Genomic DNA, 13,934 nt, shown 5'->3' with positions numbered 1-13,934 from the left:
TCCTAAGGTTGTGGGTTTGAGTCTCGGGCCGGTCACGACTGAGGTGCCCTTGAGCAAGGCACCAAACCCCACAACTGCTCCCCGGGCAATAAAAGGATTGCCCACTGCTCCGGGTGTGTGTTCACTGTGTGTGTGTGTGCACTTTGGATGGGTCAAATGCAGAGAACGAATTGAGTATGGGTCGCTGTACTTAGCCGTATGTCACGTCACTTTCACTCACCTTTAGCTTTTTTTCCTTCAAAATCTCAAATTCAAGAATGAACATTTAGACCCATGATAAAAATGCTGCTGCGCTGCTAGACACTGAATGCTATTTAGTATAGTAAATATTTGTAAAGCCATGTACTTTACACCCATGATATGCTCAAGGCTTACCTGATTGAATTATGGTTTTATATTTCATTTAAAGCTGCTGCCACATTCTTTTAATGCCTGCAGGATTGCACTTATACATGAAAATTAAATTTAATAGGTTTAATAAAATACAGTTCTTCCAGTTTCACCTCTGATATTATAACGGTTGGGAATTTACTCTAAAATAGGTCTTTATTACTAACTACAGATTACATCAACAAGTCTAATTAGGATAATGGAATAATTACTATCTCTACAAAGTATTAGTCTACTTACTAATTTGGTCTACTTACATTTGATGTTAAATCCACTATTGTTTTATACAGAATTGTTTTATAGTCTTTAATTAAATTGCTTAGTAAGATTACTTAGTAATTAATTACACCCAACACTATAAAATTAAAATGTAAACTTACGAATTGACTCGAGCAGCTATTTTCTCCCAAGCTAACTCCCTGTCCTTCGCCGCTGCAGCAGTGTTTATTTATTTATTTTTTTTAATTTGTCTTCATATTCACCATATGCTTGCATTAGCACTTACAGTTCTGCTGCTGAGAAATATGCAAACCTTTTTTTTTCTGACTGTTACGATCCCAGAGGGTGTTTAGAGGTATGGATGGGATGTAACAACATGAACTGATTATAACATTTGATTTTTGGTGTGTATGTGGCAATCAATGACAAGGACAACAGATAGTGGGCAAAACCTGTATCTATTAATATACAAGTGGTGGTGACAAGTGAAAAAAAGGTGATGATAATATTTACCATATTTACAGAAAAAGACACAAAAGGTGAAAGGGACACGAGCGGTGCCAAAACAAAGAAATAAGCAAAACAAAACCGCTCTAACTTGAATTTAACCCTCTAACCTAAACTATAAAGGAAAAGTAATAAGACAAATCTTCAGCATCGAACGACACCCTAAACTAACCTACACTACCTACTCAAACAAAACGTACAGAGGGTGGCACGCGCGCCTAACCTAGTGTGTCTAATACAGAAATGGTTACCTACATGTTGCACAATGTATGTCACGTGACGTAATTACCTGTCCACTTTCCCCAATATAAACATAGTCACATACACAGGGCGAATGAACACTAACATACAGACTCAGAACGAGTGACTAACAAGTTGGGTTACATGAACAGTCGGACAAACGGGAAAACAACACAACAAACAAATCAGCACACGTTATCAAACAGGGTCAAGTTCAACGGGTGAACTGGCATGAATGAATGGTGGCGGGTTTAAATAGGCGGGCTCAGGTGTTGATTGGTGGATCGACAAGTGACGTCACACAGGATTATCAAGATTGACAGGAAAGGTGTCCAATGGCAGGGATCTGAGGAGACAGATAGCGGAGCAAAGGGAGAGCGGGAAAGAACAAAAAAAAAAATACAGAACCGGAAACACAGCACGTAACACTGACACTGTTTCCATGGTGACTCATTATATCTGCACTCCATTGACAATGACTTTTTATAGTTGTGGTGCACGCGCTTAACTCAGAGTCAGTTCAAAATCAATTTATAGTTGATAAAACTAACTGATTTCAGCTGTTCTGTAATCGAAAAAAAAAACGTTTCCCATCTCAGGTTTTATCAACTCAGAGTTCAAGTTTAAACTCAGAGTTGGTTGAACCTCCTTTCTGAAACAGGCCCCTGGACATTAAATCTTTCCTCTGTTCAGACCATCAGACCATCGATAGTTAGAGACAGAGCAAAACAGTGAACAGCGATTAGCAGCGATTTTACAACAATTAGCAGCAATTATCAACGTGTTTGATTCATTAGCAGCATTTTAGCTGCACTTTAGTAACGTTTAAACATTTTACAGTCATTTACAGTAGCAGATTTCACCAATGGCTGCACTGTATGTTGGAGATCTGCACCCTGAAGTGACAGAACTGATGATTTTTGAGAGATTCAGACCTGCAGGACCCATTAAATCTGTCCACATCTGCAGGGACAGGAAGAGCGGCTACTCACTCGGCTATGCCTATGTTAACTTCTGCTATCAATACGACGGTAATACAAACCAGAGCGAAGACACGACAATGCTGTTCTCTACACTGTTTCTGCACTTTCTAGTTGTCTTAAGGCTACAGGGGGCATTTATTTAGTCTTTGACTGATTTATTACATAAATAAACTCATGTCTGGTGCTTTAAACAGTACAAAAAGATATGAAAAGATAAAAAAAAAGTACTTGTTTGTCTTAGAATAAAAATGCTACAATACATTTTTCATACTGTTTACTAAGAGTGCCAATAATTCTGAAATTGACTGTGTATACACATATTAAATGTCATAAATAGACACCTATTATAATTATTGTTTAAACTGAAATGAATGACTTATTTTGGTTCCCTCATAACCAGTGTTGGGCAGTAACGCGTTACAGTAACACAGTTACTTTTGACAGTAACTAATACTCTAACGCATTACTTTTTAAATAAAGTAACGCCGTTACCGTTACCATATGGTGTGTTTGTCCGTTACTTTTTTACATTAATACATTTCGGCTAAAGTGTAGCCTACAGACTAACCTGTTTACAGCCGCGACGCATTGTAGGATTGGTGGATGCTGACATGTAAACACGAAGCCGCCGCACTGTGGACGTGTTTCCGTTTATTCATGTATGTGTGGCAGTAACGGCGAGTCGAGGCGAGAGCAAGACAAGTTTCTCTAAGTGAAAATATGCTCATTATTTCTTTAAAAATGTAATTAGCGTAATCTACAAAATAATTGAGTTACTTTTTGAATGAAGTAACTAGTAACGGTAACTAGTTATTATTTCTTAGTAAATAGCACAACACTGCTAATAGCTGAATATCTGTGTATCATGATTAACGTGTGTGTGTATATTAGCTCAGATTGTAAACTATGTGTTGACATGCTGTGTTTCTGCTGAAGGTTGTGGAATCAAAGGGATACGGCTATGTCCAGTTTGAGTCACAGGAGGCAGCTGCGTCGGCCATCAAGCGGCTCAACGGGATGCTGCTGAACGACCAATACGTGTAAGTCACGTGTAAATGACTGTTTTTACCATCCAAAGTTCAAATGTCAGGGTTTTTTATATTGTGCTTTAACTAATTACATTTGATATTAATTGAATTCCTTGTTAATTGAAACAGAGGTTCTGTTTGGTCTAATGAGGGAATTTCAGTCAACATCAGGCTGTAATTCTGCTGGTGAAGACATAACATCGAAGTGCAGGGTTCAGATAAAGACTCTAACAGCAGTATCTCTGTTCTCTTACAGCACCATTGAGTATTTTAAGTACCGTGATGAGCGCAAACCTGAGGCTCGCCCCCAACACCAAGCCAATAACCTCTTCATCAAAAACCTTGATTACACCATCGATGACAAGTGCTTGTGCACTGTGTTCGGAGAGTTTGGGACCATCATTAGTGCAAAGGTAACTTACATCTTATAATCTCTCCATTTTATTCCCAATAATCTTTATCCACTTCCCCTTACTGACTCTAGAGAGTGAAAAACATTAGGTTACTGTCGTAACCCCAGTTCTCTGAAACATCGAGTGGAGAGATCCACCTATAGGAAGGGCATCCGTTCCTGACCTCTACAGAAGCATCCAAATGCACCAAGTCTGGCTTGACAGACAGGAGCATGTGCCAAAGGCCGGTAAGGTAACGCCCCTTACCTGAGTGCATAATGCACCTGCACGCGCTGCCTTTCCTCAGTGTACATATTCGCTTCTCGTGCGGCAAGCAGGGCAAACTTGGTGGATCTCTCCACTCGATGTTTCAGAGAACCGGGGTTACGACAGTAACCTAATGTTCTCTTTCATCATCTCGTGTTCGAGATCCACCTATGGGAGATATAGACAACTCCCCGGTTGCCCAATACACTCACAGTGAGGCCCTGTAAGCCAGAGGACGGCCAAAAAGGTGGTGCTCGGCACGTCACAAAGCAGCAGACATAACATACTGCGTGGGGCAAAAAGCTCAGCCAAAGGGAAACACAGCATGCGGCAACATGCATGTTAAAACCTCGCTGATGTCCAACAAGCGAGCAGCCTGCAGGAAAAAAACATGTAAATAAACATGTAAATGGACCAACCCGAGCGTATGGCGGGGAGAAGACCATATGCCTGCACAGCCAGGCCGGGCGGACAAGGCTGACAAGAGTGCACATGGCTATGAAGAGCTCAAAAAGCGGAGAGCTCAATCACACCACCCGTGAAGGCTGGAAAGCACTTAGGCACGAAGGCCGGGTTAGGCTTAAGCCAAACCCTATCCTCGCTGAGCGAGAATTTGGTGCACGAGGAATGAACCAAGAGCGCATGCAAATCACTGACACCTTTGGCAAAAGACAAAGCCAGGAGCAGCGCCATCTTGAAGGACAGCAACCTGAGGGAGATATCCCCCAGGGGCTCAAAAGGCTGTTGAGCCAACACCTCCAGCACCATGGAGAGATCCCAATCCGGGACCACACTCCTGGTGACCGGCAGGGAGCGGCGCGCGCCCCTCATAAATCTACGGATAAGGGGGTGCTGCCCCACTGTAGCGTCGCCGAAACCGGCGTGACATGCAGCGATAGCCGCCAAATAGACCTTAACTGTCGAAAAAGACCTGCCACGATCGATAAGGCCCTGTAAAAAACCCAGAATATCAGTGACTGAGCACAGATACGAGACGAGCTGGTGCTCCTCGCACCACGCCTCAAACACACGCCATTTGCAATCATAGAGAGAGCGTGTGGAAGGGGCCCTGGCACACTGAATCGTGGCGATAACACGGGGGGGAAGCCCCAGCGTGCTCAAATTCACCCTCTCACGGGCCAAGCCCAGAGAGCCACCCTGCCCGGGTGAGGATGAAAAATCTCCCCGTTCGCCTGGGTCAGGAGGTCCGTACACAACGGGAGGGGCCACGGCTCCGCATACAGAAGAGGAAATATCTCCGCTAGCCAAGGTGCCTTGGGCCACCTGGGGGCTATGAGGATCAGAGATAAACCCTGCACCGCGACCCTGGCCAGGGTCGGGGATATCAGGCAGAGTGGAGGGAAAGCGTAGAGCAGCGCGCTGGGCCATGGATGAGCCAGAGCGTCCACGCCGAGGGGGGCGTCCTCGTCCCGAAGCGAGAAGAACATAGGACAGTGGGCGTTTTCACGCGAGGCGAAGAGATCGACGGCAGCCTGGCCGAACCTCTCCCAGAGCAGTCCCACTATCTGGGGGTGGAGCCTCCACTCTCCGTACAGAGGGTTCCCCCTCGACAGAAGGTCTGCACCCCTGTTCAAAAGGCCCGAGACGCGAGTCGCCCATAACGACAGAAAATGTCGCGTGCTCCATACCAACAGCTTGTGAGCCAGAGCGTGAAGCCTGGAGGAGCGCATGCCGCCTTGAAGGTTGATATACGCTACAGCTGTCGTATTGTCGCAGCGTACCAGCACATGATGCCCTCGCAGGCGGGGTGAGAAATGCATCAGAGCTTTCCACACAGTGAGGAGCTCCAAGTAATTTATATGGGCTGAGCGAAGTGAGATCGGCCACACACTGTTCACTGATCTGCCCTCTTGAGTGGCTCCCCACCCTGTCAAGGAGGCATCTATCGTGACCACTTTCCGCATCATGATTGCCCCGAGAGGGGTCCCATGTACGTAAAACTCTGCAGCTCTCCAGTGGTGCAGCGCGGCCATGCACACGCGTGTCACCGAGACAAAGCGGAAAAGATCGCGCAACGGGCAGAGATGAAGGGACAAAATCCAGTTGACCCGGCTCAACTGGCGCCCCAGCGATGCGGCGCTTCTCACTATCGGGGAGACCAGATAGGTTGAGCCACAGCGCACGTTCTCCGACCACCGACAAAGCCATAGAGCGCCCGCTAGCCTGAACAGCCTGACGGGCATTGCGGAGGACGAGGTCATTGACCGTGACGATCTCCTTCCAGAGATCGGGGGATGGCGACCCACTCTCCAGCTGCTGGCCCAAATCAAGCAGGAGTTCAGCCTGATATGCGGACAACAGCGAGGAGACATTGAGAGCTCGAATGGAAAGAGCTGAGGCTTTATAAGACGCCTGATGGATTGATGCGGAGAAACGATCCATCTTGCCCGGGAGGACAGGCTTGGGCGGGGCGAGCAGCCCGCCCATGGATGGGTTAAGGTGTCTGGCGATGGAAAGGCCCTAGAAGCTTACCGTCATACACATTCCTCTCCTGATCCGAAGCGTTCAGGAGAGCCGGCCATTCGATGTCGAGGCGCGCGGCGGCGCGTTCGCAAAGCTCCAACAGCACCGATTGAGGTGGAGCGGGGGGAGCCTGAGGGGCCACGGAAGACGGGATGGCTACCTCGTCATCCGAGCCCTTGAGAAGGCCCACCTCGGCAGCACGTGCAGGTGCATTATGCACTCGGGTAAGGGGCATTACCTTACCAGCCTTTGGCACGCGCTCCTGTCTGTCAAGCCAGACTTGGTGCAATTGGATGCTTCTGTAGAGGTCAGGAACGGATGCCCTTCCCATAGGTGGATCTCGAACACGAGATGATGAAAGAGAACTGCCTCTCAGCTCATTGTTCCTCATGATCCTACAGGTGATGACGGAGAATGGACTGTCCAAGGGATTCGGCTTTGTGAGCTTCACTTCATCGCAGGATGCCATGACTGCTAAGAACGCAGTGAACGGCAGGATGTGGGGCAAGAAGCAGGTGTATGTGGGAGTGGCCCTGCGAAAAGAAGAATGCCAGGCACAGCTTGTCCATCAGAAGGCTCCAAATATGTTGAGCCTTCAGAACAATTTACCACAGAAATTCCAGCAAATTGTGCTGCCTCCCTGCAACAAGAGCACCTTAGCTGTTGAGACGACTCCCTCTGTGGACCCTGTTCAAACCGTCCCAGCCTTCATAACAGCTTCCTCTGAAGACCCGTCCAAGCCGTCCCAGCCATCATGACAGCTTCCTCTGAGGACACCGTCCAAGCCGACCCAGCCATCACAACGGCTCCTTCTGAGAACCCTGTCCAAGCAGTCACTGACTTTGAGACAGCTCCCCTTGAGGACACTGTCCTAGTTTTTGAGACAGCTCCCCTTGTGGACACCGTCTCAAGCTTTGAGACAGCTCCCCTTGTGGACACCGTCTCAAGCTTTGAGACAGCTCCCCTTGTGGACACCGTCTCAAGCTTTGAGACAGCTCCCCTTGTGGACACCGTCTCAAGCTTTGAGACAGCTCCCCTTGTGGACACCGTCTCAAGCTTTGAGACAGCTCCCCTTGTGGACACCGTCTCAAGCTTTGAGACAGCTCCCCTTGTGGACACCGTCTCAAGCTTTGAGACAGCTCCCCTTGTGGACATCGTCCCAGTCTTTGAGACAGCTCCTTGACTCAGTCCCAGTCTAACCCAAGTAATGAAAATAAACTGACAATTAACTTGAAACAAGTATAAACAATACAATTATAACCCAGGCATTTTGAAAAGGATATCCCCAATGTGTAAATGTTCAGGTTTTTTTTCCTTTTCTTGAGATGCAAAAATATGTAAGAAAAATGTCTCAGTCCCGGGCAATGTGCACGGAATAAAATCTCAGTCCTACCACTTCCCCAGAAATAACATCCAGGTTCTCAAGAACAGAAGAACCAGGAGCTGAAGAGTCGATACATGACGACAAGGTGACAAAGTTATCCAGAAGAATCCACTCAGATCATTCAGGTTCCAGTCGTATCATCCAGCAATTTGTCCAGGAAACAAACACCCGTCTGCACAACATACATTTTAAATCGATTAAATCAACACATTATAACACTTAAAACATCCCTTAAAAGAAAGATTACATGTTTATAACTATAAGATTTTTCCTTTTTTTTCCCTTCTTTGAAAAAGTTTACAAAACAAACCCTTTTTCTAACCATCTTTGAGCACTAACACACTTTTACATCATTGAAATTAGCACAGTTACATTTTATACGTTAGCAATTTTACTCTACATGTGAAAGAAACACAATAACATGCGCACGAGACCTAACACGATTAGCAAACTATCATCGTGATGCTACAGCTTAGCGGCTCTCTTAACGTATTTTTCTCTTCACATTAACAATTTAAGCACATTTTCTTTGACATCTATACATTCTGACTCATTTTACTCAAATAATAACACGATATAACAACTAAATAATCATATATGTAGAATACACTCACCAGAATGTCTCAGTAAACAATCACAGAAAGCAACTTCAGCTTCACTCTTCCACAGTATTTCAACTCAGCTTCATAGCACGCATGTAAAACAATAAACCAGCCATTTAACTTAAATTTGCAATATACATCCTCATTTTAATCAAACAAGTCAGCATTACTCACATTCTATGTGTTTTCTCCCTGCTGATTATTACACACACGTTTTCTTTGCTTTGCAGCCTTCTACTTTCTCTCTGTGCGAGCCACACTTAAAGGAGCAGTACTAATTTTTCAAGTAGTGCTTAATAAGTGTCATAGATATCTATACACCTAGATGTCGCCATGTATAGGGCAGTACATTGGAACGTATGCGTCAATTGAGCCGCCATCTTGGTACAGGGGACCCCCCCTCCTCCTAATACATACATACATACATACATACATACATACATACATACATACATACATACATACATACACACTGTGAACTATATATCTTGAATTTTTTACTATATTAATTCTCCATATTTCTCCTTATGTTTACCTTCTGTTCTATGTTTATGTTCTGTAAAGCTGATTTGAGACAAAGCCCATTGTAAAAAGCGCTATACAAATAAACTTGAATTGAATTGAATTGAATTAATACAGGGGGCACGGTGGCTTAGTGGTTAGCACGTTCGCCTCACACCTCCAGGGTTGGGGGTTCGATTGCCTCCTCCGCCTTGTGTGTGTGGAGTTTGTTTGTTCTACCCGTGAATCGTGGGTTTCCTCCCCCGGTCCAAAGACATGCATGGTAGGTTGATTGGCATCTCTGGAAAATTGTTCGTTGTGTGTGTGTGAATGAGAGTGTGTGTGTTTCCTGTGATGGGTTGGCACTCCGTCCAGGGTGTATCCTGCCTTGATGCCCGATGACGCCTGAGATAGGCACAGGCTCATAATTAATGCATCAGCGTCATTGTAGGCAAAGAAATAAAATCGTCATGAATGCGATTTTCTAGTTTTTTTTGGTTCGTTCCAAGGGTCATGTATTTATCATTGAGTCCAGAGAAAATTTAAGGTTTTGATATTAAGATAATCTACTTTTTCAAAATATAATGCATAGGTCTATGTTTATTAGTTCTGATGAACAATCACTACTTACCTTATAGCCTACTGTATGCAACACTGCTTCAATGTTGTGACTATAAAAGTTAATTTAAACATTTAAATTGTATTGGTTTATTAAATATGATACACAAAGCAATTTGCAGGTGGAAGAAAATCACAAATTTGAGAGGAACATAATGTGAAAGTTAGATAGTTGAGGTGCCAAAGACTGTTTATTCCTGTCTCGCAATAATTTTGCCACAATACAAGCTGTACACTAAGAAAATGTAGAATCAGACAGATTCTGTAGAAATGGAGAAAATTAAAGACCATTGGTACCCTCCATAGAAGTGTTGAACCAGTAAAGATCACTCCAAAAGCAAGACATGTAATTGTCTGTTGGGTCAAAAAGGAATACAGGGTAACTTCTACTTCATGAGTCTGCCATCAGGTGAACATTGAACAACATCAAGTCTCTCCTAAAAGAACATTGCTACCCATGAAGTCTGCTAAAAACATGTAAACATGCCATAGGACATATCAAGAATATCAGAATCTACACTTTGGAATAGTCTTCTTAATGCTAATTCCTCTACACTTTGTTTAATTTTTACCCATTCTGTGGCATCCAGAGATTGTGAGAATCCTCTTCCATCTAAGGAAGTTTTTCCTAAATATTCATTCATTCATTCATTCATTCATTCATTCATTCATTCATTCATTCATTTTCTACCACTTATCCGAACTTCTTGGGTCACGGGGAGCCTGTGCCTATCTCAGGCGTCATAGGGCATCAAGGCAGGATACACCCTGGACGGAGTGCCAAACCATCACAAGGCACACACATCTCATTCACTCACACAATCACACACTACAGACAATTTTCCAGAGATGTTAATCAACCTACCATGATTGTCTTTAGACCTGGGGAGGAAACCGGAGTACCAGGAGGAAACCCCCAAGGCATGGGGAGAACATGCAAACTCCACACACACAAGGCGGAGGCGGAAATCGAACCCCCAACCCTGGAGGTGTGAGGCGAACGTGCTAACCACCAAGCCACCGTGCCCCCCCAATATTATTATTATTATTATTATTATTATTATTATTATTATTATTATTATTATTATTATTATCAGTAGTAGTGCACACTTTAACCTGGTTTAAAAAAAAAAATCTCACATCTCACTGTTAAGAGAGCTTTATGCATACATTACCTTTTACAGTATGTGCCCGAGTATGTACAGTAAATCATTTATAGCCAGAAAGTTACTTTCACCCACAGGTTTAAACATGCCATGGGATTCATTTGTATGTGCATAAACCTGAGTATACATGTGTGTGTGTGTGTGTGTGTGTGTGTGTGTGTGTGTGTGTGTGTGTGTGTGTGTGTGTGTGTGTGTGTGTGTGTGTGATCAGTCTGGTGCTAGAACGTATCTAAAGGCAGAGCCTGTTGGTGGTTAAGTGGGTGATGTGGAGTATTGTGGAGAGCTTGGTGGAAGCTGCTCAGAGAGGAACTTAAATACTGCCCCTGGCTGTGGTTATACAATATATCAGAAAGCCTTTAAACTATAAGGATAACTTCACAGTAATAACTTCACAGCTGGTGTAGTAAGCAAGGTGCATGTATCGTGTTTATGTGTTACAACTGGAGAAATAAGGGAAGGCTGACTTATAGGGATTATGGTTGTTAAAAGTCCATGTGCAACCATTTGAACGCCCCTTCAACACCCATTTGTACAACACATTGCTATTGGGCCACGCTTCATGGTGGTGTGTTTAGCTGGTGCGTTGCCCATGTTTCACACACACACACACACACACACACACACACACACACACACACACACACACACACACACACACACACACACACACACAAAGACAGGCGCGCGCGCCACACGCTGCAGACGTCAGTGTCGCGCTCTGGGAAGTGAAGCGCAAACCGTGCGTAAAGCGCGTCTTCTTGTATTATTGGCAACGTCATTGAATGAGGAAGGGACACAGGACGGACTCTGTGATTAACAATTCCCAAGGTAAAAAGCCATTTCCATTTGAATAACATTGTGTTGCGTCACGCTGTGGGATTATTAGCATGGATGATGCTCCCGTATTATACAGGTGTGTAAGCAAGGATTTTGAGCTATTGAGTTTACTAGTTATTGTTTACATGTAGTCTTTTAAGTGACGAGCATGACAACCGGTTTCATCCGGTTAACATCTGCGCCGGTCGCGTGCTGTACAGAGATGCAGAGAAGCACCGGACTGTTGCGTCATTCGCATCCACCCAATCACTTTTGTGCTTTTCTTCCACGTGCTGCCTGCATATTTCATTGTTTAACACACAGACTACTCGTGTACAGTGTGTGTGTGTGTGTGTGTGTGTGTGTGTGTGTGTGTGTGTGTGTGTGTGTGTGTGTGTGTGTGTGTGTGGATGGATGGATGGATGGATGGATGTGTGTGTGTGTGTGTGTGTGGATGTATGTGTTGATGTGTGTGGATGGATGTGTGTGTGCCTGTGTGTATGGATGTGTGTGTGGATGGATGTGTGTTGATGTATGTGTGTGTGTGGATGGATGTGTGTGTGTGTGTTTGTGTGTGTGCGTGCTAGAAATATCAGGGATTTGGTAGGTAAGAGGGATTGGCAGGAAGATGTAGGTTCCATGTAGGTCAGCTAGACTTAATACCCATGTGCATGTGTGTCATTTGAGTCTGAGTGAGTGCACACTATGACATATGGCAGTTTTTACACACAGTAAATATTTTAATAAAGTTTTTCTTCATAAGCCCTTGGTCATGCTATTAAAAAAGAAGCAAGCATGCTTGTGCATGTATACTACTGCCCTAGTTGCCGAATACAATACGATGCAATAAATACAACACAATAGAATACGATTCCAAGCAATAAAACTGAACGTTTGAAATCGGTGTATTATTCTTCAGTATTTAAAACTGATAAAAATAGATGAATTAATACATTTAAAAATGGTTTAGTGGCACAGCAGATAGCATCACTGTCCTAGGTTTGTTCTTGAGGGCATGTTACTGTCTGATGCATCGATGCATTTTTTTTGCCCGTGTCTGTGTGGGTTCTTCCGTGTTCATCCGGTTCCTCTGTGTCTTATGGTACCCTGTGAAGGACTGTTTTCTCTTCCAGAGTTTATTCCAGCCTCAAATCCATTGGTCATTGTTTCCTCTGTGAATGTCAAATTGTCGCACAGGCCATGAGTTGCTATATTTAGCTGCCTTTTAAACGTTATTTGATTTGCTGAAATGGCATCAGTTTCTTGTGTTCAGGCCATCTACTATTACTTACAAGTGGAAATACAAGCAAAGCAATATATCAAGCAGAGGACATCACAGTAGTGTACAATACAAGGTTTTTGATTGAGTTATAGAGGAGCAAAATGCACAGAGTACAGGGGTAATAGCTAGTGCAAGTGCTTTTTTGTCATTACAAGTAGATATGGGTCACTTGTTGGAGACAGTAACAGAGTCTAAAATAGGTACATTCAAAGCCCTGAAAAGACTTTTAACCTGCTCAGATAACCACATCATTGCAATTTATTATGGTAAGGAAATATAATATCAATTGCCAATATTCAATGAATATAAAATCCACCAGAACTGGATCGTAGGTCAGTAACACAGTATTTACCCTTGTGATGTGACTTGTCATAAATTACTTGTGGATTGTGGTGACATTAGGATCACAGTCACATGCTGGCTAAACACTTAGCACATTGCTTTTCAAAGAATTTTTAAAGGAAACGGCATGCTTGATCAGCCAATGGTCAGACATCTCACCTTTCTAACTGTGACATTTGTAGAGTCTCAAAAGCAATAATACCTTCATCATGGTTTTTGTGTGATCATGGTATTTTGTGTGTTTGAGAATTACATGTTTATTGTATTTTTGACGTCATTTCATTTGCTTATCGACGTTACGTTTTGAAATTGTGGGTAGTAACGATATATTGAATATTGTGGTTACTGAACAACAATCCCAGACCTGGAAATAGTTAGTGAAAGAAATAGTTAGTTAAAGAAAGGCCCTGCTCTTGATCTGAAGTGTTCCAGACCTTGATGGTGTTAATATCAAGCCTCTCTAAATATCTAAATTGGAAACATGAAGAACGTCAAAGCTTACTGTGAAGCCCTCATCACTCACGGTTATTCAATATAGAGATAAGCCTTAAGCAGCCATTGTTAGGACACAGCTTGTCCTACAGAGAAAAAAACAGTGTGAAGTTGCAGTTAATATTAAAACCACAGTAAACAATCAGGCAATTTGTAAAGTCATACCTTCAATGCTCAAGGTTATCGCTGATGTTAAGGAAAATGAATGGGGGAAAAAATGA

General features: G+C 43.6%; 3 protein-coding genes across 5 annotated transcripts in view; 2 read left to right on the top strand and 1 right to left on the bottom strand.

Moving 5' to 3' along the window:
* Positions 1-2,221: 2,221 nt before the first annotated feature.
* On the top strand, positions 2,222-3,798 carry LOC113647230 (polyadenylate-binding protein 1-like). Its single transcript, XM_047803713.1, has 3 exons — positions 2,222-2,387; positions 3,262-3,379; positions 3,624-3,798. Exons 1-3 carry the CDS (start codon positions 2,222-2,224, stop codon positions 3,796-3,798), a joined length of 459 nt encoding a protein of 152 aa, XP_047659669.1.
* Positions 2,386-8,869, bottom strand: LOC113647231. 3 transcript variants are annotated; one of them, XM_047804077.1, is made up of 4 exons: positions 8,671-8,863; positions 8,509-8,576; positions 7,166-8,066; positions 2,386-7,043 (listed from the first exon to the last, which is right to left on the bottom strand). In XM_047804077.1, exon 4 carries the CDS (start codon positions 6,357-6,359, stop codon positions 5,151-5,153), a length of 1,209 nt encoding a protein of 402 aa, XP_047660033.1. In that variant the 5' UTR covers positions 6,360-7,043; positions 7,166-8,066; positions 8,509-8,576; positions 8,671-8,863; the 3' UTR covers positions 2,386-5,150. The 3 variants fall into 3 exon arrangements, with proteins under 3 accessions (XP_047660033.1, XP_047660032.1, XP_047660031.1); XM_047804076.1 differs by having other exon boundaries at positions 2,386-7,705; positions 7,904-8,066; XM_047804075.1 differs by having other exon boundaries at positions 2,386-8,066; positions 8,671-8,869.
* A 2,539-nt stretch (positions 8,870-11,408) lies between these two features.
* zgc:165507 (uncharacterized protein LOC561188 homolog) overlaps positions 11,409-13,934 on the top strand; it is a 20,065-nt gene continuing 17,539 nt past the window's right edge. The window contains exon 1 of the mRNA XM_027153986.2: positions 11,409-11,609. The gene's annotated coding sequence lies outside the window, so the exon portion shown is untranslated. The remainder of the gene's footprint in view (positions 11,610-13,934) is intronic.

This window comes from Tachysurus fulvidraco, chromosome 19 (genome assembly GCF_022655615.1).
Source record: "Tachysurus fulvidraco isolate hzauxx_2018 chromosome 19, HZAU_PFXX_2.0, whole genome shotgun sequence".
Taxonomy (NCBI): Eukaryota; Metazoa; Chordata; class Actinopteri; order Siluriformes; family Bagridae; genus Tachysurus; species Tachysurus fulvidraco.
This window is presented reverse-complemented; position numbering and strand designations above follow the sequence as displayed.

What these genes read in the sequence shown, in the direction of transcription:
- LOC113647230 (XM_047803713.1), top strand. Translation starts at nt 2,222, where the DNA reads ATGGCTGCACTGTATGTTGGAGATCTGCACCCTGAAGTGACAGAACTG. An exon ending in CTTCTGCTATCAATACGACG is followed by an intron (nt 2,388 to 3,261) that starts GTAATACAAACC and finishes GTTGACATGCTG; the next exon opens with TGTTTCTGCTGAAGGTTGTG. An exon ending in CTGCTGAACGACCAATACGT is followed by an intron (nt 3,380 to 3,623) that starts GTAAGTCACGTG and finishes GTTCTCTTACAG; the next exon opens with CACCATTGAGTATTTTAAGT.
- LOC113647231 (XM_047804075.1), bottom strand. Translation starts at nt 6,359, where the DNA reads ATGTCTCCTCGCTGTTGTCCGCATATCAGGCTGAACTCCTGCTTGATT.